General features: G+C 43.3%; 2 protein-coding genes across 2 annotated transcripts in view; both read right to left on the bottom strand.

The window, feature by feature from the left end:
• LOC308336822 (glutamate receptor ionotropic, NMDA 2A-like) overlaps positions 1-27,601 on the bottom strand; it is a gene marked incomplete at its 3' end in the record, with an annotated part of 187,358 nt that overhangs the window by 56,025 nt on the left and 103,732 nt on the right. The window contains exons 4-7 of the mRNA XM_080794398.1: positions 26,016-26,182; positions 20,458-20,595; positions 15,719-15,818; positions 10,285-10,490 (exon numbers count right to left, since the gene is read on the bottom strand). Of these exons, the coding sequence (XP_080650524.1) occupies positions 10,285-10,490; positions 15,719-15,818; positions 20,458-20,595; positions 26,016-26,182 (611 nt within the window). The remainder of the gene's footprint in view (positions 1-10,284; positions 10,491-15,718; positions 15,819-20,457; positions 20,596-26,015; positions 26,183-27,601) is intronic.
• On the bottom strand, positions 17,788-19,368 carry LOC308313362 (copine-3-like; the record flags this gene model as incomplete). The annotated part of the gene is made up of 1 exon (XM_080760462.1): positions 17,788-19,368. One exon carries the CDS (start codon positions 19,366-19,368, stop codon positions 17,788-17,790), a length of 1,581 nt encoding a protein of 526 aa, XP_080616588.1.

Below are 27,601 nucleotides of genomic sequence, written 5' to 3'. Positions count from 1 at the left end.
ACACTGTTGACGGTCATTTGTAAAGCTAAGCAATACTCTTATTTCAATGTAGTGGAGTAAAAGTAAAATCCTGATATATGGGGTGCATACTTAGTTTAGAATTGTCATTGGTTAGACATGGGTTAAGGTTAGGTTTAGGTGTGCTGCCCCGTGGGAGGTTAGGTTTAGGGTGAGGGTTTGAGATAGGTTGTAGTTGTAGGACTAATAAACTAAAAAAAGAAAGTTCAGTGGTACAGCGCTCTGGGTGGCGCAGTGGTAATGTCCCTGCCCAGGTTGTGGGTTCAAAATCCACCATGGACGGATGTCTTTGTCGGGTGTCTATGCAAACACAATTGGCCTGTATTCGGGAGTGGGAAGTCAGGCAGGGAAGATGAACTTACTTTGCTGGCTGCTGTTGTCATGAAAGATACATTGTTGTTGTTTGTTTTCTCGTCTGCGGCAGCTAGACGCCAGACAGCAGACAGTGCTAGTGGAACCAGCTTGTCATAGTTTAGTTCTCTGGCCACAATGAATACATGCAGCAGAACTACTGCTGCAGGCCGCTCTGGGGAACAACGGTTTATGGACACAGTGCCACTTCTGGAATGACTTTTTGATTAAAGCCAATGAGGCTGGCATGTCTCTTCGGGTGCAAAACGACTTGCTTCCATAATGCTGGTGAATAATGGATTTTGTGTAAAAACCCAGAGAGTTTCGATGTCTCCCATCCAAACATCCAAAAAATACCAAGATCTCTATACGCTGCATTAGTACTTTTATTTAACAAGTACTAACCCACTGCCTAAGGCCACTGCCTGGGGCGAGGTCAATTTATGATCACAGACCGCCTAGGGCGAGATCGGACGAGATAAGGGTTTATAGTGTTTAAAACCTCCAGGAGGGAAAATAAAAAATATCGGAGTTGGAACCTGAGACCTTGACCAGCCCCATTTACCCGCTGAGAGCTGTTCATGAGGTGGACAGCCGCTGCCCCCGCCGGCGGGGGATTGGGGCTTAAGGGGTTTTAATACAGATTTTTACCGGCTCTTGGCGTCATCGTCATCAGGCAACACTTCGCTCCCGCTATGGCGACGTCATCGGTTATTTTCCATCCTCGGATCCAAAAAACGTTTGTATTGGAATTGAGCTCAGACTGACGTGATCATACAAAACATCCATGTTTATGGAGGTCAACAGCACTTATGATGAGAATGAAAGTATGTGCCCTGTGCCCAGGACATGATTCTGTGTTCCCGGAAGTGCAGAGATTTCGGTGGTGTCGCTTCAAATAGGAACTGTGCAGGCTGAAAACCGTGCCATTCTGCACCAAACCACTAGATGGGGCTGTGGCGGGGAAAGAGTTTAAATAGGGCTCACTGTAGTTAAGTAGTTAAAATAAAACTGCAACTGGATTAGTTTAAAATTCATTCATTAGAGCATAATTTAGAGGGTTTTAGGGACACAATGATCCCCACTAGCTGCTGTAAAGGATAAACAATGGTGAGTTGGCTGGCAAATTGATCTGTTTTATAGTGCTGGAGGCCAGAAGTGCTTACCGGCCAACACACAAGCATTCTTTTTAATTTCTCCTTATTGAGATTCTTTATAGTCATTTTAGGATAATTATCTGCACTATAATGAGTGCAAATTGCTTTCTCGCTGTATCTCTCTGACTCTCTCTCTCTTTGTATCTCTCTCAGTCTCTCTCTCTTTCTCAGTCTCTCTCTCTCTCTAAGTCTCTCTCTCTCAGTCTCTCTCTCTCTCTCTCTCTCTCTCTCATTTTCTCTCGTCTGTCTCTGTCATTCTCTCTGTCTCTCTCTCGCTTTACTCTATGTTTCTGTCTCTCTATCTCCCCCCCAGGCAACTGAAGAGGGGAGGGGGAGACTTTGCTGATGAGCTACTATTAGATAACCCAGAGGAGCAACTTTGGAGAAATATTGCGACAACTTTTACATTTCCATGGTATTCTCACACTAAGACTCTAGAGAGTCGTATGCTTTCAGAGAGATGACAGTACACCCCAATTGCGGGCCCCTAATAAGCAGGAAATGGCAACCAAAAAGCATTGAATAACAACAACAGACGTTGACAGAAGTTTTAATTAGCTTTGACACGGGGAAGAAAGGGACTGGAAATGTCTTTTCTCTTCGTCCCCTCCCTGTCCTCGTGCCGTTTAGAAGCACAACGCCGCAGGGCTGTGTCTAGACTGCACTCCCACTCATTAAGTCAGTATCACTAGGGTTGTCCTGATCGGATCGGGTGATCGGAAATCGGGGGCAATCACGTTATTTTCAAATGATCGGAATCGGATTGGGAGCCCAAAAATCGGAACATCCATGGTATCAATATTTTATCCATATCATGATCTTAGACTGGAAATTGTTTGTGATTTGGGATACTGTACTGTGATATGGCATAAAAGTGTTCTATATAAATATCCGATCGGGAAAATCTATGGGTGCTAGATGGTGCTGTTGGCTCCGAACACCACGGTTTTCAAGCCGTCACGGCCCCATTTCGAAGTGGCACCAGGCCATTTTGTGTGCTTCCTCCGGTAGCACGGAATCATTTCAGGGGTGCACGTTAGATGCATGCGTTGTGATCACAACCGCAGAAACGGTCCCGCGAGGTCGCAATGTTTTTCATTGAGCTTTGTAAAACATGGATGTTTTGTTTGATCACCTCAATCTGAGCTCAATTCCAACATTTGCATCACCGCTGGCTCTGGGCTGGATGAAGGAAATGAATCAATGGCGTCACCAACACGGAATCAAAGCGTTGCCTGGCGACGATGACGCCAAGAGCCGTTCAAAATCATTATTAAACATTATAAATCCTTATCTGGTCCAATCTCCCCCTAGGCGATCTGTGAGCATACCTGTATCAATCAATCAATCAATCAATCTTTATTTATATAGCACATTTTTCAGGCAGCGAGTGCAGTTCAAAGTGCTTTACAGTAAGAACAAAAAAAGTAATAATAAAAATAATATATATATATATATATACATACACATATGCATACATGTATATATATAAATACACATACACATACACAAATATACACATGTACATATCACACAAAGAGCAAAACAAAGCAGGAAAGCATCGACTATAAAGTAATAAAAACAATAGTAAAAAGGAGAGACTAATCACAGGAAAAGGACATGATCTAGGAGGTAAAAGCGATGCTAAAAAGGTGTGTTTTAAGATTTCGTTTAAAAATGTCAACAGATTCAGAGAATCGTAGATCCCTTGGCAGGCTGTTCCAGAGCACAGGGGCGTAGTAGCTAAAGGCGGCTTCACCATATTTTTTTGTTTTTGGGGTCTCAGGTATCTCTAGGAGACCAGCACTCGATGAACGAAGTGGTCTGCCTGGCACATATTTAGGAAGCATTTCTGAAAAATAAATAGGTGCATTTCCATTTAGTGTTTTAAAAACAAGTAAAATAATTTTAAAATCTATTCTAAAATGTATAGGCAGCCAGTGCAGGGACTTTAAAATTGGTGTAATGTGTGCTCTGCGTTTGGTTTTTGTCAGCACGCGGGCAGCTGCGTTTTGGACCAGTTGTAACCGACCAATGGATTTTTTGGGTAAGCCAGACAGGAGAGCGTTGCAATAGTCAAGCCTGCTGGTGATGAAACAGTGTATGAGTTTTTCGGTGTCATTTTGGGACAGAAATGGTCGGACTTTGGCAATGTTTCTCAGATGGTAAAATGATATTTTGGTGGTGTTTCTAATATGAGCCTCCATGTTCAGGTCACTGTCAAAAATAACACCAAGGTTTTTCACCTGGTCCTTGGTGTGAAATGCTTTTGTTTTAAGGTATGCAGATAATTTGTCTCTTTCGGCCTTGGCACCGACAAGGAGGATTTCGGTTTTTCCTTCATTTAATTGAAGGAAATTTTCTGACATCCATATTTTTATGTCAGTAATACATTTTATGAGGGTGTCAATTTGGGTAAGGTCACCTGGGGATATGGAAATGTATAATTGGGTATCATCGGCATAGCTGTGGAAGTGTATATTATGTTTTCGGATAACTGAGCCAAGTGGTAGCATATAAAGATTGAAGAGGATGGGGCCTAAAATAGAGCCCTGGGGGACACCACACGTCAACTCAACAGTGTCGGAGGAGAAATCGCCAAGTGTTACTCGGTAATCACGAGCAGTCAGGTAGGACCTGAACCACTCGAGAGCTGTTCCTGAGAGGCCAACACAGTTTTTGAGTCTGTCCAGAAGGATGTCGTAATCAACTGTGTCAAATGCTGCACTCAAGTCCAGAAGAACAAGGACGGAGAGGTTTTTTGCATCAGTGTTTATTCTGAGGTCATTTAGTACTTTGACTAAAGCTGTCTCTGTACTATGGTTTGCTCTGAAACCAGATTGGAAAATCTCTAGCATTTCGTTGTTGTTTAAAAATGAGATTAATTGATTAAAAACTAGTTTTTCTAGGATCTTACTTAAAAACGGGAGGTTGGATATGGGCCGATAATTGCTGGGAACCAGATAATCCAGTGTTTTCTTTTTGAGGATGGGTTTTACTAAGGCGCTTTTGAGTGACCCAGGGAAAATACCGGTAAGCAGGGATTTATTAATTAATTCTAATAACTCCCCAGATAGGCAGTTAAAAACTGTTTTAAAAAAGCTAGTGGGGATAGGGTCAAGGGAACAAGTAGAGGACTTAAGAGCCCTTACAACTTTGCTAACAGTTTCAGTGTCTACTGGGGTGAACTGGGATAAAGTGCTTCTGAAAAGTGCAGGGGACCTTATGGCAGTGTTTGCTGTCCTTATCTTGGCAATATCCATACGTATGGAAGTGACCTTTTCCTTAAAATAGGCTGAGAACTCGTTTGTTTTTTCCTGTGTTGCAAGGTCATTTGTGGTTTGTGGAGGGGGGTTTATTAGACCATCAATAGTGGAGAAAAGTATCTTTGGGTTGTGCAGGTTTTTTTGGATGAGGTCAGAGAAGTAAGATCCCCTGGCTTGTCTGATGGTCTTGTTATATAAGATCTGTTGTTCTCGTAAAATTTCAAAGTGAACCTGTAGTCTTGTCTTTCTCCATCTGCGTTCTGCTTTGCGGCAGTTTTGTTTCTCTTCAATTACGTTTTCATTTTTTCTCCATGGTGATTTTTCTTTGGGGGGGACCTTCTTAAGTCTGACAGGCGCAATAAAATCAAGGGTAGACCTTAGCTTGCTATTAAAAACAGAAACCAGTTCATCTACTGATGAGGGGCGTGTATAAGGGGTTTGTACATTATTAAAGTGGTCAATAAATTTGTCAGCTGCATCTGAGTCTAGGTGTCGCTTTTTCACCAGGCGGTTTGTATTGCACTGTGGTACTGGTAGGCATACCGAGAATTCAATGAGGGAGTGGTCTGAGAAAGCGACTTTCGTGATTGATAGAATATTTACTGTGAGGCCCCGTGTAATGACCAGATCAAGGGTGTGGCCACGGTCATGGGTTGGGCCACTCACATGTTGAGCGAAACCCATGTCCGACAATAGAGTGATTAGATTATTAGCCTGTATATCAGCTTCATTGTCTATGTGGAAATTAAAATCTCCACTGATGATTGTCATATCGTAGTTTGTGTTAATTATGGATAGGAGTTCGGCAAATTCTGTTAGGAAAAGAGGGCAGTTTTTCTTTGGAGGTCTATATAAAGTTAAGGTTAGGACAGGGGACTGGCAGTTTAATATAGAGGCATGATATTCAAAAGAAATAAATGTATCAAAGGAAATACTCTGGATGTTTTGTTTGATCACCTCAATCTGAGCTCAATTCCAACATTTGCATCACCGCTGGCTCTGGGCTGGATGAAGGAAATGAATCAATGTATATCTCTTCCAATCTCGCCCTTAGCAGGGAATGTGTTAAGAACTGAGGCCGCTACTACCAAAATACGCCTTCCAAATCAGTAGTTCCCCAAAATGATACGTGTATTTGGCAACCCTCATCGCAAATGTTTTGTGCCAGAGAACCCCAGACGACTTTCAAGATTTAAAAAAACAAATTAAAAAATAGCACACATCCAAACCCAGAGCACGGCATCTAAAATGACACAGATGCTTTCCCGGCTTGAATGGGTTAATGCCACCCGATAGGCCAGGAAGATTTGGATTTAGACAGTCATATAGTCCATGGTCGGGGATCATATTCAATATGTCTTATCACAATGATGCAAATAATAATAATGTTGTATTGAGACCAAAACGGTGCACATATCGACAGTTTACTTCTTCGTCTATGGCAGTGCTTCTCAACCAGTGGTCCTTGGAGGGGTCAATTTATATACTTTGGATATGCATAAACAACAGTTCTACAAGCTCATAGCGTGTCACTTCATGCCGTGCTATTAGCTTGTAGATCTGCTAAAAGAAAATTAAACACTCTAGGCTGAAAGGTGTTCCGGTTAGAAGCTAATGGGACACTTTGTGGCAGAAGGCATTTGAAATCCCCCAACTGTTCCACCTGGCATTATTGTGAGACTAAAAAGGGTACAGGCTGTGCACTGCTGTGACTTTGAGTACAGTACAGTACAGTACAGTACAGTACAGTACAGTACAGTACAGTACAGTACAGTACAGTACAGTACAGTACAGTACAGTACAGTACCCTTACTGTATATATACACACCGGTAGGCTATATATATATATATATAGGCTAGTACCCATCATCATATGTATGTATATGTTTCTTTTCCCTTTTTGCTTCCTTTATGATGGATTCCTGTTCTGTTCTTTAACTATATAGAAGTGTCTATTTGTACGTCTCTAAATGTTTTGATGAATTGAACATGGTGGACCCTGTTGTAAACAAGTGTAATGCTTAATTGGGTCGTCCACTCACAGTTAACAGTCTTTGTATTGAGTTTGTGCTTGAAATGTACTGTAATTCTGCAAACTGTTTTTTTTTTCAATCAATCAATCAATCAATCAATCAATCAATCAATCAATCAATCAATCAATCAATCAAGGCATCCTTTGCAGTGAAGTTGCAGTTCTCCTTCTGATGGGGGGGGGGGGGGGGGGTATACTAGTGTTACTGGTGTTGCTATTGTTATTGCTACTACTTGTATTTGCTTGTATCTCCCTCTCTGTCTCTGCTTCTCTTTCCTCTGAATAATAATAAATAAGTAAGTAAAACATGCTCAGTGTACTGTAAGTCTTCCCTGGGTAGAAGGCAACAACAAAAGAACTTGCTAGAGAAAGTAGAACAGACAGTCTTATTCAGTATGATCAGCCGTGACGTGAGCGCCCCCTCCTGAGATACTTCCGGGTCCTACTTTTGTGTCGCTGTTGTGTCCCCATAGAGTTATATTGTGTCCCTCCGTCGGACTAAATCTGAGACGAAAACAACCACGAAAGTCTCATTTTACCGCTTTCCTCGCAACAACAAAGCTCTCCCAAATCTGGCTGTGACAGGCCGTCTGCCCCACATGGAATACTATCGCCATTTGATTTTATTGTGTCAACTAAATCCTCATTAATGCAAACTAGATTCAACATACTCAAGCCTGCACACATTCTATATATGCCCCCGAATATTGTACTGAGCAAATGGACTGTTACCACCTTCAATAATAATGATAATAATAGTCTTTATTGTCTCCACATCATATATGTTTGTTGTCATGGACACTTGTACAAAACATTAATAATTCTACTCGAGTTGGAAGCATTAAGACCCATTTTAACCCTCAATGGCTTCCTTTCTGAAAAAATAACGTCATTGTAAAAAGATTCACGCGTTTAGATATTCTATTTACAATGAGATGCGGACGGGAGCTGGTGCCACTTGGACCCGGACGTAATGTAACACTACAAAATGACGTCGGACTTAAATACTGAATTAGCTACACCCCCAGTCCTTTAAAAAAAAGTAATACTAATACATTCATGAAAGAAAAAATGGAATAGAAATATGGAGATAGGAGGTTTGTGCCCCGACAGCACGTCATTCAAGCTGCCTTGGATTTCTGTTTAGATGCATGTTGTTAAGTGCACCGTGGTCTTACTGTACTGTACAGTACCAAGCAGAGGGTGGTCTTACCGTACATACAGTACCAAGCAGAGGGTCTTACCGTAGTGTCCAACATTGTTACTGTTCAGTATTCAAATTCAAAAGCATCAAAAGCAGCAGATCTACAAGCTAAAGTAAAAACACATCGCTTGCAGATCTGTAGCCTCGGAAACCCAGGCGATTTGCAGATCTGCTACTTTTGATGCTTTAGTGCATGTGTGACGCTGCAGTATCACCAAGCAGGGTGTTAATTTACGAGAAAAAGGAAGAAAAAAACGCAACAAGTTAGAACACGAAGATAGGAGGTTTCTGCCCGACAGCAAATTATATACTGTGCAAAAAACAATGCAAATGAGATGCACAACATCACAGCATCGACAAGAGAAGATGCAGAAAACAGCAACCATGCAGGAAGATCTCTGTGCGTGTAGGTGTGTGCATGTACAGTGTGCGTGTGTGTGTGTGTGTGTGTGTGTGCACGTGCGCCCGTGTGTGTGTGTGTGTGTGTGTGTGTGTGCACACACAGTACGTGTGTGTGCATGTACACTGTGTGTGCATGTACAGTATGTGTGTGTGTGTGTGTGTGTGTGTGTGTGCATGTACAGTATGTGTGTGTGTGTGTGTGTGTGTGTGTGTGTGTGTGTGTGTGCATGTACAGTATGTGTGTGTGTGTGTGTGTGTGTGTGTGTGTGTGTGTGCATGTACAGTATGTGTGTGTGCTCTCAAGAATATTTGACTGCAAGTGCATCCATAGGCTGCAGAGACTGAACGCACTCACTCACTCACTCACTCACACACACACACACACACACACACACACACACACACACACACACACACACACACACACACACACACACACACACACACACACACACACACACACACACACACACACACACACACACACACACACACACATTCATAACAACAAAAAGGCATGGGAGAACAAAGCTGATAAAAGCTGCTTTAATCCCGACTTAATGACGGGAGTCTACTGGTGTAATACACAGTATAGTGCACGCATGAGCACACACACACACACACACACACACACACACACACACACACACACACACACACACAGGGGCGCACGTGCGTGCGTGCATGCATTATGTTAACGCAGGGCACAAAAGGAAACCCCACAAAGATCTGTTGGGTTCAATGGTCTGTGGGTTGAATGAATGTACACAATAGCTAATATCAATATGGGCGGGAATTACATACTGTATGTCCTCCTTTAACACGGCTGCCATCATGCCTCCCTTTCTCCTCGACTCTCATCTCCTGAGAAGTGTGTTAACCCATCTGTGATATTTTATACTATAGGCTATAGAAAGTATAGATACTAAAAATAGCAGCTATAAAAGTGTCGTGCCACGCTATGAGCTTGTAGATTTCCTTTTTTTTTAAGTGAAAACGTGTGCAAATCTTCTATCTGTCTATCTATACTCTATCTATCTACTGTATACTCATACAGCACAGTACGCTGCGATCAAGAGGAACAAAAGGAACCAGGCTGTTTAAAAGACGACCTTGAAACTTGTGAAAGACAAACTGAACAGAACGCTTGACCGACTCCAAGGTTGCTAATGATTAATTTCCGAGCTTCGTGATCTCATGAGTGACATTGTAGCGATGCGAGGCACGGCATCGGACTGACATTGTAGCGATGCGAGGCACGGCATCAGACACAACAGAGCAAAGTGCTGGAGCATCACAGAATAATGAATGGCTTCTTGATCTAAAATTTGAATAAAATTTACTTTTTATTTCGTGGTAGGAATTTAATTGTTATCCCTGTCCCAGACAGTGCCAGACTGCCTGGCAGCCCAAATCAGATGTCCTATCCAGATCCGTTTTTTGCAGTCTGAAGGCATGCGATTCAAATCCATGTTTTGTTTTTCTTCTCAGTCTGCATAAATAACAAATTTGGATAGGCCACAAATCAGAGTAGGGCTGGCACTGGAGCAAACTGGGTACAGGCCGATAACGTCACAATGTTTTGACGTCAATATATCTTCATCAGGTAAGGCTACAAATGACTTACATTTGTGAGGATCAAGAAGGGCAGGCCCATTTGTAGCCACCTGTAAACCTGTACAGTATATAAACCATTTGAGTGGTCGTCATGTTAAGACCTGATAAAGATGTAGTGACATCACGTTATTTGCACAATGCACACGCAACACACATGTATACCTATACAGGTCAGTGGCCAAAACCAACGCACGCACTCACGCATAAAACACGGATGGATAAAGTCATGTGTCTGACCTGCGCAGTGCACTTGGCGGGAGTTTCCCCGGGCTCCTGTCTCCCGGTTGGCTGTAGCAGCTGCCCTGGGCCTCTGGCACCTCCCCCTTCTCTTTCAACATGGCGGTTGCTCCCGTCAGGATGACGCCCACGCCGTCTCGAACCCGCGTCTCCAGCGGGTACTCCCACTCGTCGTACGACACCGAGATCATGCCCAGAGGGAACATCTGAGGAGTGGCAGTGCATGGAGCAAGTACTTTAACATCTGAGGAGGGCAGTGAATGGAGCAAGTATTTTAACATCTGAGGAGGGCAGTGAATGGAGCAAGTATTTTAACATCTGAGGAGGGCAGTGAATGGAGCAAGTATTTTAACATCTGAGGAGGGCAGTGAATGAAGTACTTTAACATCTGAGGAGGTGCAGTGAATGAAGTACTTTAACATCTGAGGAGGGCAGTGCATGGAGCAAGTACTTTAACATCTGAGGAGGGCAGTGAATGAAGTACTTTAACATCTGAGGAGGGCAGTGAATGAAGTACTTTAACATCTGAGGAGGGCAGTGAATGAAGTACTTTAACATCTGAGGAGGGCAGTGAATGGAGCACGTTCTTTACATAATGCAGTGATTGTAAAAAACCCTGTACAGTGTACACTCAAGAGAATGTCCCCACTACCACCCTTAGATCTCCATATTGATTGATTGTTGATCTGACCTCATCAAACCCTGTACACTCAAGACATGCTCCATATATGGCCAGTACAGAATTCATTCCATGTTGATCTGACCCCCCCATGCCAAAGCGCCAGCGCTCGCCCAGCAGCCTGCCGTCAACGAGGCGGATGCGTGCACGCTTCTTGGCTTGCACGCTTCTTGGCTTAGGCGTCTTACTGGTTATTATTATTATTATTATTTATTTTATTTTTTACAATTATCGCGTTTCGGGCAGTGCATGGAGCAGTGCAGCGGGATGGCATCATCTATCTGGCATCTTCTGGGGGGAAAAAAAGCTTTTTCATGTCGAGGAGAAAACCTTTTCCATCATTTCCCCACAACCAGCTGAAACCAATATGGCAGGCCTAGGGCCAACACTGGTCCTTCCAGAACAGAACTCAGCAGCAAAAAAATAAATAAATAAAGATGCCGCGCTGCCTTATTTCCAAGACAACATTTCTGATTAGGGTCCGAGGCGAGGTTGTTTTTTACTGGTGGTGTGAGCAGTCGAGTGAATAGACCATCCGCACTTCTCAGCTGCGGCCCCCCGAGGCTATGGTCCGACAAGAGGCTGACATTTGTGTTCAAAATAGAATTTGAGGGCTTTCGACTCGCCTCGGGTAACGTCATAGGGATTAATCTCAAATCCGTGGCAACATGCTAGGCTGTGCACACAGCCCCGAGTTCGCGTTACAATTTAAATTACCGGTAGGTTTAAAACTTTTCCTTTTTTTGTGACTATATGGCTCGTCTTCAAGAAAGGGAACAGGTGGTGGACGGCGTAAGATCAAACGCAATACACAATACAATATTTAAACATTTTAAGGACGTGCCATTACACATTTGTCATTTCCATGGGAACAAAATGTGACGGCTACTTAGATAACAGTGTAACACAATGGCAGTGATGTTAGTGCCTGCGTGTGTGACAATAATGCAAAACATAGTTTGTCTGGGGTTTAAATAATGCATGTTTTGTGCATGCTAAATATAACTGTGGGATCAGACAAACGGGTCTAGAAACTAAAATAAAGCGTGTTCCTTACGGGCTTCATTGCTGAATATTATTATTAGCCACAGCGCAAAAAGACAGAGAAAGTGGATAAAACACTGCTCACCCTGCATGTCTGCAATGTTTATTACATGTCACACAAACATGGAATTCTCGACTTGATATATCAACCTGGCTGGAATGTATTATATTCGTTAAATATGAAGAAGACTCACAGACAATATTTGTTGCGTTCTACCACAAGTCACCCTTCATTTCATTTTCAGTTTAGTAAATCTAAGCCTCTTTTTCCCCACAGAGAACGTTTCCTCTTTGACAACATGACAACATGGCACAGCGGGCTACTAACTATACTGGCGGTCTGTCAATGGGATCTGTTAAAGGGGTGGTTCACCCACAAAATTAATTATTTTCTATCAAGTACACATGCCATGAAGCCTTGAATGCATGGAGATTTGTTTTTGTCGCATTCCTGAGCCAATCATTTGATGATTTCTCTCAGCTGAGAGAAACTCTTTGAGTCATCAGCGCCCATACTCTGGGGTTGACTCTATCAGTGCCCATACTCTAGGTGAAGTTGGCAAAACAGCTTGCATGTTCTTGCATGGTCTCTATCCTGGTATCTCTATACTAGGAACTGGTTTGAATAACGTGTTCCTTCCACTCGCTAGGTCATACCGGGGAAACTCCCCCCCCTGTCAGGTGATAAGAAGCGGCCTGCTCTCTCCTCATGCATTGAAGGAAGCATGAACTCAGCTTGGAGCTCTTCCCAGGTTGGCAGAGGGAGAGTAGCCCCCAGGATTACAGCTCAGGCAATTGGGACCGGGTGATGAATCGGTTACAAAATATTGACTCAGGAATGTGACAAAAACAAAATTTTCTCTGTGAATTCAAGGTTTCATTGATGTAAAACAAGTCATTTTTGGGGTGAACTACTCCTTAAACCTCATGGTCACATGACAGCTATGGGTGTGCAGCTGGCGGTAAAAAAACCAAAACGCCCTTAACCCTTATTTATTATTATATATTTTTAACCAGATTTTTAAATCAAGTGCAAACTCAGCCCAGATGGTACATCAGTTGCCTGGGAGCCTGTAAACAAGCGCACCCTCATGCTGCTCATGTTTACAGACATCCCACATGCAAACTGTCCGTCATGCCTTTTTTTGGACATTCACATTCGTCAAGCACTGGGAATGAGCTCGTTTTAACCCACCAAGACCTGTATGGGTCGATTCTGCAAATGCACTTCTTTCCAAAGTGACCAGCTTGTATATCTGCATTTCTTTTTAATAGCCAACCCCCCTAAAAATAGAAACATTATACAGATGCTTTCCCGGTTTTTAAAGAGATATTAAGTGGAGCCTACGATTAAGACCAAAAATGTCTGCCTATTTTTTTTTAACCAACACACATAGAAGGTCACACAATATTACTCTTGTGCTTGCGGCCTTGCACTGGCTACCAATCGACTCAAGAATTAAATTTAAAATTGTATTAATTACCTATAAATCTCTCCATGGGCTGGGCCCAATTTATTTAAGTGAACTGGTGCACCCCAAGGTAAATATGAGACACCTTAGGTCTTCAGACAAAGGTCTTCTCAGTTCTCACTATCCCCGCTACTAAGCTGCGAACCAAAGGAGACCGAGCTTATACGCATTTGTTGCACCTACGCAGCTGTGAAATGACTTACCACTTTACTTGATGCCGTGTCTGTTGAGATCTTTAAGAAGCTACTAAAAACTAATTTGTACCGCGAACATTTTGTTTTGCTTTGGTGATTATTTCTATTTTATGTTGATTTCTATGTACTGTTCTGTTTCTGTTTTTATCTATTTCTAGGTACTGTCTTTGCTGCTCTGTTTCTTATTTCATTGTTGGTTTATCTCTGATTGTGATGTTCTTGTTTCATTCCTATTATTTTATTGTACAGCACCAAAACAACTGTTTTGAGAGGCACTTTATAAATCAAATTACCTTACCTTACCTTTTCAAAGCCACTCGCTGCTGGCAAGGAAAATTAAAAAAACACATTTTGTCTGCAACACTCCATGCTTGTTTTGTTTTTCTGTCAGTTTTTTTTGTTGTTGTTGTATCTACATCATTTTATAGCTATTTTGAATATTAAAAGGGCTGGCATTATAAGCTGAGGCTTCTGCCAAACACTCCTTTTGGTCAAAAAGAAAAACCCAGAATACATTGTATAAGGTGTGTTTACGGTATTTTAAATGACCAATAAACTTGAACGGAGTAAAGTCCTGCAGTCTGTCTGCGTGGGTGGGCCTCCTCAGAAAGAGAGCGGACGGGATAGCGAGCCACAGAATATTGGGAGGAGGCTAATATATTTATAAAGACACTTCTCTACACCTTCATCATTTGGGGGCTCACTTGCAATATGCTGGGGCTCTCATTGTGGGCCTCAGCATATTGCAAGTGGGCCCCCAAATAATTGGCAAGACACGAGGGCCCAATCTAGGGCACCTTATGCCATATTACATTTATAATTGTATTAAATAGTTTTTTTCTAACCCTAAATAGTTATAAAAAAGATCAGAGAACAACTTACTCCACTTTTAGCTTCACTGCATTGACTCCCGGTTGTTCTTATAGGATTGATTTTAAAATTCCTACCTACACGACTGCCTGCCTAGATATGTCCCCTCCCTATATGGCCCCCCCTCAGATCCCCCACTGCTGACTTGCTCAAAATGGCAACTAAAAACACGGTGAGGCATCTTTGTGCTGCTAGGGCCGACGCCACAAACTATATATATGCTATACCTTCGACAGGCTGCCTCTGTAGACATGCCTTACTTGTACTTCTACACTCTTGCTTTGAGTTGAGCTTTTATTACCGCTATTATTTTAATGTCGTTTTATGCTTTTGCATTTATTTTTTTGAGCTGTACTTCATGGGGTTCGACAACCTACCTCAAACCCTCACCCTATCCCTAACCTCCCCCGGGGCAGCACACCTAAACCTAACCCCAACCCTCTCCCTAACCCTAACCTCCCCCGGGGCAGCACACCTAAACCTAACCCCAACCCTCTCCCTAACCCTAACCTCCCCCGGGGCAGCACACCTAAACCTAACCCCAACCCTCTCCCTAACCCTAACCTCCCCCGGGGCAGCACACCTAAACCTAACCCCAACCCTCTCCCTAACCCTAACCTCCCCCGGGGCAGCACACCTAAACCTAACCCCAACCCTCTCCCGGCCCCCAGCGCACCTCGGACCAATGCTCCTTTGAACCAATGCTCTGTCGGATCATAGTACTGTATGCCTCCCCACTTCATGTCATGAAAGGTGCTAATTTCTATACGAATAAAGTTTTATTAAAATCCCTTAACCTTCTTAGGCATTTTTTTATACAAAACATTTTAAATATGTGTAAATAGCCAATCTACAGCCTTCATCAATATTTAAACTGTTTATGTAAAAAAAAGTAATTGTCGTGTGATGTTTTCAGTGTTTGTGATAGAGGGCGCTCTTCCGCAACCTGTGAGTTCATCTACGACTTCCGGATCAGATGCCAACAAATTATGTTACATGTGAAATAATGTGAACAAAACAAATTGATCACCTATCAAATCATAATATAGGATTTCACAGAAATAAAAAATGCTCTGCTTTCTGTTCCCATTTTTGGCGTTTTTGGAAAACAAACTATATTCAACTGTGAATAACTAAAGAACAGAACACATGAGGTCCACCATAGGCCTCCTTACCTCTGGGGTGAAGTCTGGGTTTCCGGTGGTCAGACTGGAGACGATCCAGATGTAACCAGCTCCCGTCAGGCCTAAGGAACGTGCCTCCTCCAGTATGTACCTGTCAAATACAGAAGACAATAAACTACTAGTACAGAGCAGGGGTCTTCAACAAGGGGACCGGGACCACTTCGACCCTATACCGTCACTATTTTGAGGCCGAAAATAGCAGATCTAGGTGTTGTAAGCTTGTAGGAGTGAGAGAGAGAGAGAGAGAGAGAGAGAGGGGGGGGAGCGAGCTACGGAGACAGATAGACATGGAAACAGAGAGGATAATAAGCCATGAAGAATCATTTGGTGGAAGATTTGCCTAGCATCTGTGATATTTATAACAGTCACGTTCTAAAAGGATGGGGCTGGAAATAACCAGGGATCCCTCAAATCCAGCCAATGCACGTTATTCTGTCCCACTTTCTTTATCAAGACCAGAACGACTCGTTTTCCATAACTGCACATATCCTGAGGGCAAGCAGGCTGTATGCGCGGGCCCTTACATTTCATCTCATAATAACAGCCGTGTCCCCTATAGTGTGTCTTATGTACTTTGCTGGAGTATTTTCGTCGTGGTTCTGTCATGCTTTGACCCCTGTGTCCGTCCGTGTGTCTGTTCATGTGTGTGCGTGTGCGTGTGTGTGTGTGTGTGTGTTCGTCTGTTAACAGCTAACCTCCGGCACCGTTCAAGCAATCAGCATGAAACCCCTGGATGCCAAAGCAGAACCCGGTGCCCATGTTGTTCATGTTGACCTGTTATAGCACCACCAGCAAGCCGAACACATTTTTGGCTAAAACTCTTACAGATTAGGGGCTCCATTTTCGTTACCGCTAAACCCCCTTATCCCTAAACTTCTTTGCCTTTTTTTTTTCTCCACTATTTCGCAAAACATTTTTGAATAGTAAAAATGGCCAGTCTACAAGCTCTCAATGTAGATTGGCTAGTTGAACTATTCAAAAAAGTTTTTCAAAATAGTAAAAAAAAAAGGCAAAGAAGTTTAGGGATAAGGGGCTTCATTTTCGTCACCGCTAAACCCCTTATCCCTAAACTTCTTTGCCTTTTTTTACTATTTTGAAAATCATTTTTGAATAGTTCAACTAGCCAATCTACATTGACACGTTGTGAGCTTGTGAATTTTAACTATTCAAAAATGTTTCGCAAAATAGTAAAAAAAAGGCAAAGACGTTTAGGGATAAGGGGTTTAGCGGTGACGAAAATGGACCACACATGATTCGACACGTAGTGAGCTTGGAGATCAGCAAATTAAGAAAACTAAAAAACTATGAAATAATGTGCTTTTTTAGCATTTAACACACATCCCTATGTACATGACTGTGTGGCCATGCACTGTTCCAACCTGGTCTCCGTAAGACAACGGTGATATTTATAATTACAAAAAACACACTTCTGTGAAGTGAGGGGCGCTCTTATCATCATACATCATCATACACCACATTCTGTGCTCCGCCAATCAAATCATCATCACTAAAATATGTGGTACACACAGACACACAAAGCTGGCTAATCAAATCATCACAAATGTGGTACACACAAACACACAAAGCTGGGCATAGGCCCTCAAAAAATACGGTAGACTTTCTTTATATCTTGGAATATAAGAACTGTGATGCAATAAATAAAAATCACACTCATGTGAAGTGAGGTGCACCAATATTTTGGGGGTTGATGTTCTCATATCCATGAGAAATTAATTTACAAAATGTATTTATATGAGTGAGATGACTCATTTACGACAATCATTTACGGCCCTAAATAAACATTAAAGTCCATAGACTTGGCTGGCAATGGGGAATTTTATAATTATACCTGTAAAGGCTCTAAACAAGCATTAATAGTCCATAGCCACATGACATAATTCCGGAAAGCCATGCATTGGAGAGGCAAGCGCCCCTCAAAAAAGGGTATGAGGCATTTGACTAGGGTTGGTTGAAGCAAGGTTTGGAGACAGGCTGATGTTGTTGTTGGTCGATGAAACTGGAAACCAACCGGTCTGGGACGTTCTGTCACTTGTCCCCTATCAAGGACTGGGATCATGGGGTGGCTTCAGTTTGAACGAACTGAAGAAGGAGGCCACTTGTTGAGGCAACTCGGCCAGCACACTTTGGGCTAGAGCCTCTCTGGGAGCGTTCTGGAACTGTCTGAAGGGCACAAACTGGACGATGTCTCTCATGACGGGCTCGCCGGTCTCGGAGCGCAGGCGACCGTCGTCTCCGTCCAGGAACTGCATGGCGCCAAAGTCAGCCTCGCCCACCCCCACGATGATGATGGACATGGGCAGCCGGGAGGCGTTGACGATGGCGCTGCGCGTCCTGTCCATGTCTGTGATCACCCCGTCGGTGATGATGAGCAGGACAAAGTAGTTGTCCGCCGTGGTCTGCTGGAGAGCCTGTCTGGCGAAGCAGGCCACGTGGTTGATGACGGGGGAGAAGTTGGTCGGACCGAAGAGCTTCACCTGCGGCAAACACGCCGTGTAGGCTTCCACCACCCCTTCTATGCCTGCACAGAACGGGTTTGACGGGTTGAAGTTCAAGGGGAACTCGTGGGAAACGTTCCACGACGGTGGAATCTTGGCCCCGAAGCCGAAAGCTGGGAACATCTTGTCACTGTCGTAGTCCTGGATGACATTGCCCACAGACCAGATGGCGGATAGGTACTCGTTGACACCCTGCGGGCTGATGGAGTGGAGAGACTGGGGGGACCTGGGGTCTCCATTGGAGCTAGTGAAGTCCACCGCCACGGTGAAGTTGAGCTGACAGCCTCCCATGATGTAATCCAGGAAGGTATATACCTTCACCACCTGGCAAAGCTTCACGCTAACGATGCCAGAGTTCTTATAGCTCAACTTCTTCTGTTTCTTCTTACGGTCGACGCATTCAAACTCCGCGGGAGAGCGTATGGAGGCTTTCAGAAGGTGTGAGAGTGAGGTCTCAAAGACCCCGATGAGGCCGTGTGGGCTCTGGGTGTCGTGGTTGTAACACTTCACATGTATTGGCCTCTCGAAGTCTCCTCTGCAGAGAGACTGCATCGGGATGCGGAATGGCCGCCATGTTGGGTTCAGGCTGCCCTTCACCACCTCTGTTCTGTGGGCCAGCTGCCAGCCCTTCTTTGTGTGCTTGTAGAACTCTAGGTACGGGTCAGAATGGCCAAATGTTTGTTTGTCCTTGTTGTCAAGCTTCCTGGCTTCCACCTCAAAATTCACCCAGCGGTTGTCTTGTATCTCTTCGGCACGGATACTGATGGTCGCTTTTCCAGCCGTCTTCTTGTTCCTCAGCACCAGCGGCCGGGTATATGTCCTAGCGGAAACCAAATGGCCCAGAGTACACTCCAGCTCTCCCAGGAAGTCGTCGTCGCCCAGGTCCACGTCGTAGATCCCGAACTTCAGCTTCTGGACCGTCTCAAAGCGGTAATCGACCACAAACTTTCTGGCAAACCTCGGATTGAGGGAGTTGCGCACCGTCTCTGTGCGTCCCAGTTCACACCACTGGGACCTGGAGCCGCTGGTCAGCAGGACACACTTTGAACAGAGGTCTCCTCCGTTCAGCAGATTGTCACAGCTGACGGTCAGCTCCACCTTGGTGGAACACTCAGCAGAAGCCATGTCCGTCCGATGCAAAGGAAGGCTCTCGGCAGACTGGTTGAGAAGTGGTAGAGTGGTGTGGTCCTACGGTTTAATCAAAGCCAGTATGATGTCAGCCATCACCAAATATGGAGTTTCTTTTCAGACAATCTGAAATAATTTACCCGTGATCTTATCATCGTACTGTACATCATCATATATCCCGGCTGGGCTAGTTTGTTTTTCCTCCTCCCACGCCGTGCCTTCCAACCTGAAGGAATGGCGAGGGAGTAGTGCTTGTAGTGTGTGTGTGTGTGTGTGTGTGTGTGTGTGTGTGTGTGTGTGTGTGTGTGTGTGTGTGTGTGTGTGTGTGTGTGTGTGCGCACGTGTTGTTGAGCTCAACAAACCAATCAAATAATTTATCTACCAGCATAGATGTAGGAAAATAAAACGATTTACTACAGGATCTATTTATGGGCTAAAAGTTATAGATAATTTTTTTTTGGTTGACAAAGTCAAGCTGTGAGTGACCAGCAATGAGTCCGTCTGTACTTCTCTTTGCTCGCCCACCATCAGAGTTACTGTCTATCTGGGCAAAGAGCAGTGCTGTAAAGTACATTTAGTACTGTACTTAAGTAAAATGTTGGAGGTATTTTTACTCTACATACAGTATTTACAATTGTCAGTACTTTTGCATCTATTCCACTACATCTCAGAGGCAAATATTGTACTTTTACTCCACTACAATTTGAAAACTTTAGTTACTAGTATAGTTACTTTGTAGATTTCGATAATTATTACAAAACAAAACATACATTGACCACTTCAGCCCTATATATATTTCTGCCATTTGAACATACGTTGCATCGCAACACATTGTGAGCTCGGCTGATTTCAAAACATGAAATGGTACATGGCACATTTTGCACAATGAGTACTTTTAATGTGGCACCATATGCATGCATAGTCAAAGTGCTGTCTATTTGATTTGTCGACTGAATGTCTCCCGATTATTCATTGAAATGGCTATAAATGATTGAGTCTTGAGACAGACACACGCAGAGAGAGAGAGAGAGAGAGAGAGAGAGAGAGAGGGGGGTGGTGGGACAGGGTGGGGACAGGTACACTCACATAGCTTCATCCTTGGAGCAGTATAGCAGGATGACAGGACTCTGGATCCTCTTCAGGGCAACGTGTGATTTAGAGTTCTGGTCCCCCCCGTCGACGGCGTCTAATGTCACCACACTCTGCAGGTCCCAGCGCACAAAGCTGTACAAGCAGGTTTTCAAGGGTTAGTTTTTGGACTTGAAGCTGTAGGATATACTGTATTGCCATTGATATAGTGGTTGACAGTTGCTTTGGTGAGGGGGGGTGATACAGTATGTGTCTGGTCATTTGGCAGGGGTCTGGAGGCCACTCATAAAAAAATTAATTCACCAACAAAACTAGCATTATGTTTTTATTGTTGACCTATTTCTACCATATAGGGCAACTTTCATTCAACTTTGATCCCTCACATGGAGCTATTTTTTTTAACTATCACTATGCCAGCAGTAGCAGCAGCACAAAACGATAGCTCCATGTCACAGAGGGGTCAAAGTCATAAAAAGATAGAGACTGAACCGTAGCGACATTTCAGTGAAAGTTGCTCAGTGGCGTTTTGAAGCACCCGGAAGAACGCTCTACTGCAAACGAGCACTCAATGTTGAACTCCAGCGGCACGGGTTTTCCTCATCATAAATCCACGGGTCCGCCTGCAGTCCCACCTCTGACCAGTAGGGCCGAGTGCTTCAACGTTGGAGAGCCTCATTGGGGGCTTGGTCAAAGTAGTTGCACGATAGAAATAGGTCAACAATAAAAAAAACACTAGTTTTGTGGATTTGCTAGTTTTGTGGATTCATTTATTTTTAATGCGTGGCCCCCAGACCCCCACCAAAATGATGGGAACTACTTAATATTCACCAAGAACTCCCACCATGGGACTCAGGCAACCAATTAATGCTTTTGGAACCACTATATTATTGGCAAGTATTTCCTACAGCTTTAAGTCCAAGAATCTGAACTAACCCTTTTCAGCATAGGAGTTCTTAGGGAAAACATATGCTTCTTTTTTGAACTACAAATGAAAAACAAACAGGGACAGAACTTTGCACACAAGCCTAATCCATGGTTAAATGTTAAGCTCAAGATTCGATTCGATATTCGATTTTTATTTAATTCTAATTATTAGGATATTGACTATTGATTTATAAGGAGAAACACGTATAACTAAGTAACTATCCGTTTTATTTGAATAAGAATAACAACTGATAATCTAGAATAATATAATGTTTAACATGAACATTATATAAACTTTGGGGTTTTATCAACTGTCATTGACATCAGATTCAGATTCACATTCACTTTAGATTTTTCTTTAAGAAGATTAGTTAACGTTCTTTGAAAAGTTGCGTTCTTTCGGTAGCCTACAACAAAACAATCCCCTACCCTCACACTTGGAACTTTGACTCCTTATCACTTATACTCACCATACAGGCATTTGTAAAACATTGTAATAACAACTTTGAAAGGGTTGACTTCACAAATGTAAAAAATAAAAATAAATAAAAGCTATATAACAATAAAAGAGGGAAGAAAGTGGGATGCATACTTAGTTTAGACTAGTCATTGGTTAGACATGGGTTAAGGTTAGGTTTAGGTGCTGCCCCATGGGAGGTTAGGTTTAGGGTGAGGGTTTGAGATAGGTTGTAGTTGTAGGACTAATGACTGGTCTAACCAATGACTAGTCTAAACCAAAAACTGTCTAAACCCAAGAAAGTACATAAATGGTGCAGTACATGAGACTAAAGAGTGAATGATAATATTGTTGTTGTAAAGGAATATGGTAATAAAGATGAGACATTGATGCGTAGAAACATTTGTAGTGAAAGGAGATAAAAAGAAAGGAAAGGGAGGAAACAATTAAAGCAGTGGTTTTCAACCAGTGGTCCGGGGACCACCAGTGGCCCTCGAGGAGGTTCCAGGTGGTCCCCAGCTAAATGATGGAGAGTTGGTAACCAAATAGACCCTTATAGACATTTAACTCTTGAGAGCGTAAAATTAAACCAAATGGACCCTTACGGGTTCATTTGGTTCATTTGTATGATCTCCAGAGTTACATTACTGTTAAACATCACTAGTATTAGCAGTCAGTAGCATTACTCAATTTAAACAACGTTTGCCTGTTCCCTCTACTACGGTGCTATATACCAACATCAATACAACATGGAATTGTGGACAAAATCTTATTCAACGACAAACAAAAATATTCTACGTTTTGGGCCTGAGAGGTTTAATGTCATCAAATGGTGGTCCGCGGTCTCAAATGCCCAATAAATAATGGGCCTTTTGGCATGAGAAATGTTGAAAACCACTGAGTTAAAGGATTAATAGAAGGGGGGGGGGGGGGGGGGGGGGTGGTGTGCAGGGCGGGAGGGAGGGAGATACAAAAGTTGAGAGGTAAAGCCGTATCAGGAAGAATTGACAGGTTGTTAAAGGAGGACTCCGGATTAACCATGTTGTCTTTAATACCTTAATCTGATGTTATTTATATCCAACGACGAGTGGTACAGGTGAAACATTACATCCATAGCGCACTGCAGCTCCGACCGGGCACGCAGGGTCATACGCTACATTTTGATCGCTCAAATTTTCTTTTTCTTTCAGCACATCTTTCCTGTTTTGTCCCAAAGGGGCTTCTGTAAAAAAAAGGCCTATATGACGCAGCGTGCATGTTCTGAGCTAAGGTGCGTTCTCTTCCAGATGGACTTATTTGTATTTAATAATTATTTTTAACTCTACCACTGGTGGTTTGACTATAATAACATCAGGTTATGGTAAGAAGCACTGGTCAGGAATTCTTCTTTAAAGGTCTGTTGACATTGTTTTAGCCTTCTTCTTTTTAGGTTTTCTGACCACAATTCCACCCAGAAAACCCCTTGATTTTCTGAATGATTAGAATCAAATGTTGCTCCGATTTGCCTGTGGACGGTGATGTCCCATGTGATCCCTCAGTGACATCTGCTGCCAAAATGGTTGTTTTTTCATTGCAGCTCAAAAGGCTCATCAGAACACAGAGAAAACACCAGACCACAGGAAATCCACCGAATGTTCAAAGTTCAGGTTGTTTGAGGGTGTAATCGAGGTCATGAAACCTAAAAGAAAAATGATAAATTAAAACCAATGAAAATGAATGTCATGAAAGCTTTATGGTTAAGTTACTACGAGACCCCGGGACGAAGTCAATCCTCGTGGAGAGCATCGCAGGGCGTATTCTTATTTGATTTTCTCCAGGTTTACAGTAAGAATAGCATTGCATCTTTCAACCAAAGGTCTGGTTTTATAGGCGGCAATGGTGAAGGGTTCTCCTTCGTGCGAGTAGTGATAGGAAGGCTATACCATTCTGGGCTTTTTTGTTATAAACGTTAAGGTATTTAGGGAGTACACCAAAGATTGCCACTTTTCAGGACAAGGTTGTACATTTTGGGGAAAGGAGGAGTTGTGTGACTGCAGGACAACGTGACAGATCTGGAAATACCTGGACAGAACAGCGTTTGGAAGAATGAGTTTGGATGGCGCTTCCCTGAAATCAGCAAAAATACCATTAATATAAAGATCCCCTAATCCATACATGGGCAACTGGCGGCCCCCACCTTCACTTAATCCATTTATGCCTGACGTCGAAATTTATAAAATGTCTTCTAAATCCTGACAGTTTCCTGTCAGGATTTGCGCCACATTTTCACGATTTTTTTCAAAAATAGCAGACCAACAAGCTCGTAGCGCGCCACTCGGTGGCGCACTATGAGCTTGTAGATCTGCTATTTTTCAATTGCTAAATTATAACAATGTTTAAAACACCAAAAGGGGTTCCCGCCCCAAAATGGGTTAATGCGGCCCACAGGTTAATAGGTTAATTACTTCAGTCTATATTAGTAGCTCAATGACTAGTATTAAAATGTCATTGCCTTTTTATGTATTTGTATTTAAGTTAATAAAGTTAACATAAGTATAACTAAATTAATTTGAAATTAAATAAAAATGTTACCAAGTAGCAAAACATAATTCAGGAAAAATAATTCAAAAATAACAAAAATATCAGATCTACAAGCACTGTGACATATTTTGAGCTTGTAGATTGGATATTTTTGCTAATTTTGTGTGACATGACACATGAATGACGAAGTATAGGGCATTCATTTACGAAAAAAAACTTTAAATACGGAGATAAGAGGTTTGTGCCCTCTGGAGAGTATGTGGACATTATAGTGGCCCTCTCTCCGTCATCAAAGTTGCCCACACCTGCTGGCCTAATGTATAACGAGTCCTGACCTGTACCACAGAGAGTAAGTTGGGTCCAGGAGTAAACAAGACAAGTGGCCGTTACATATAGGGCTGTACTAGAAACACAGTTCTTGAAGGCCGAATGAGGACATGAATGGTGACCATATTTTCAGTGTGTTCATGAGGAATAGCGTTTCTGGGAGAGATGTGTAGGTTGGTTGTATAATTAGAGCAAGTAAGGATGCATCCAGGCATGAACTGGCTTCATTTGGGCTGTAGTGTGAACCCAAACAGACCAACTCAGAAACATTAGCAGCCCAGTACGGTAGTAATACTTAATTTAACTTCATGGGGAGGGCAAGTCCTCCATCAGGTCTGGGTCTTTTTTTTTTTGAAGTTATACAACAACAACGACAACCACATGATGGAGAGCCCTGTTACCTGTGGCTGTTCCCCGACTCCAAGGGGTTTCCATCAAAACGTTGGAGGACATGAACACAATGTGATGGTATAGGCACAGCACACACATACTCACGTGCAGTATGTGTGTTCGTTTTAGTTTATTAGTTGACATTTTGAATTCAACATTTATTTTATTTTTTCTGGAAAAGCCTGGACTGAAGCCTACCATTTATATATACAGTGTATATATATATATATATATATATATATATATATACTTTTAAACTTTATAGTTTTATTAAAGATAACAATTTATAGATAGTAGTTAAGTAATTTAACCAAAGGAAATGTCTGTGTGTGTGTGTGTGTGTGTGTGTGTGTGTGTGTGTGTGTGTGTGTGTGTGTGTGTGTGTGTGTGTGTGTGTGTGTGTGTGTGTGTGTGTGTGCGTGTGCGTGCGTGCGGACAGCACTCTATAATTGCATTGTATGTAGTCATAGCACGTCATGTATATGTATAGCATAGTATAGTATATATGTATAGTTTATATGTACAGTTTCATTATATAGATATTCCACAGATACTTTCTTAGTTTACGCATGTTTCATGATAAATGCTTTTTATGTGATGTATTCCCATGCTTTTTTGTTCTTGTATGTAATGTAAATCGCTCTGGATTAAGGGCGTCTGCTAAATGCCTAAACTGAAACTGTAACTTTGTGTGTGTGTGTGTGTGTGTGTGTGTGTGTGTGTGTGTGTGTGCGTGTGTGCGTGCGTGTGCGTGCGTGTGTGTTTGTGTGGGTGTGTGTGTGTGTGTGGGTGTGTGTGTGCGTGCGTGCGTGTGTGCGTGCGTGCGTGCGTGTGGCAATGTAAACGTATGTTTTCTCATGCCAATAAAGCCCTTTGAATTTAATTGAATTGTGTGTGTGTGTGTGTGTGGGTGCGTGCGCCGTGCGTGCGTGTGTACCTGTGGTCCACGGTGCCGCGCAGCGTGCTGATGAAGTCCTGGTATCCGGGGAACTTGGAGGTGACGATGGAGAAGACGTGCCAGTCGTACTCCTCCATGATGGCCAGCATCAGCAGAGCCTCCTGCTGCAGCGCCGCCCCGAACTGGAAGAACGTGGACTTCTCGTCCTGCAATGCCCCGGGAGGAAGGAAGAAAGACCACCCAACGTTACTCTTAACCCATCATAAACACTGAATGCAGGTTGCCCATGTTGGCTATAAGTAGGCAGTCCATTAGAGGTAGGTAACCAATGGTAATGGAGCTGATCGAAGGCACAGGGTGTCATCAATCAGCTCATCATCATCATCACGGTTGTGGCCAAAGAGGGCTTTGCAAGGAAATAGTACACACCCGATTTTACCACCCATGTCTGTCTGTCTGTCTGTCTGTCTGTCTGTCTGTCTGTCTGTCTGTCTGTCTGTCTGTCTGTCTGTCTGTCTGTCTGTCTGTCAAAACCCACACAGCTTCTTCTTGCAGACTCAAGAAACATGTCTCGTCTCCCTGTTGAACTTTTGCTTCATATCAGCAGAACATAATGCTATAAATATCATGGACTAACTTTGTAATCCTGGTGTGTTTGTGTTTTTTTCTCGCACGCAAACGCATAACACCACGACGCCACGACGCCACAGCAGTGCACAGAGTCTACCGTCAGTCTTTAAAAGACGTGCGAGCCAAAATGATGCCGGGGCCACAGGAGGAGAGGAGTAGCATAGTGAGCCATCTTAGCGGGATGAAAACCCGGAAAGCTGGAATAAACAGTGAAATAAGTTACTAATGATTGCAGTGAGCAATGAGCTGCTCCGCTCCCTTCAGGAAACAACACATAAACACAGCTTGAGAGAGAGAGAGAGAGAGAGAGAGAGAGAGAGAGAGAGACAGAGAGACAGAGAGAGAAGGGTGGGGTAAGCAGACACTTGGTGAAAAGAGGAAAAGGAACGGAAAAGAAAGGAAGGGAAAGGAACATGAAAAGAGCTCTGGGAGGAAAGGGAGGTGGAGACACCTAGTGCATGCATGAGACACCTGGGAATGATGGAGACAGACTTGTCTCCATGCAGGTTTCTCTCTCTCTCTCTATCTCTTACACGCACGCACGCACACACACACACACACACACACACAGAAGCTATACGTACATACAGTACACGTGCTGCGCGCGCATGCGTGTGTGTGCGTGTGTGTGTGTCGCACCCCGCCCTTGCACAGAGGGTATCAAAGGGTGTGTGACACATGAGAACATCAAAGCCGTCATGAAAACACACACACATTGAGAATCATCTGTCAGGCAGTGTCACCCGCTGTGTGTTTGCACGTGCACACGCCACATGTACGTGTGCGTGTGTGTGTGTGTGTGTGTGTGTGTGTGTGTGTGTGTGTGTGTGTGTGTGTGTGTGTGTGTGTGTGTGTGTGCGTGCGCGCCGCTCTATGCGTTGCCCTATAAGAGCCTCTCAGGCCGCGTGGTAGACGAGCACAGAGAGGATGACACTGTACTTCAAACACGTCCATCTGCTTCTCTCCCGTCCGTCTCTTTGCATTATTAGAGCGTC

This window comes from Protomyctophum bolini, assembly GCF_963924005.1.
Source record: "Protomyctophum bolini genome assembly, chromosome: 3".
NCBI classification, from domain to species: Eukaryota; Metazoa; Chordata; class Actinopteri; order Myctophiformes; family Myctophidae; genus Protomyctophum; species Protomyctophum bolini.
Note: the sequence above shows the minus strand (reverse complement) of the source record. Positions and strands in the feature narration are given on the sequence as shown.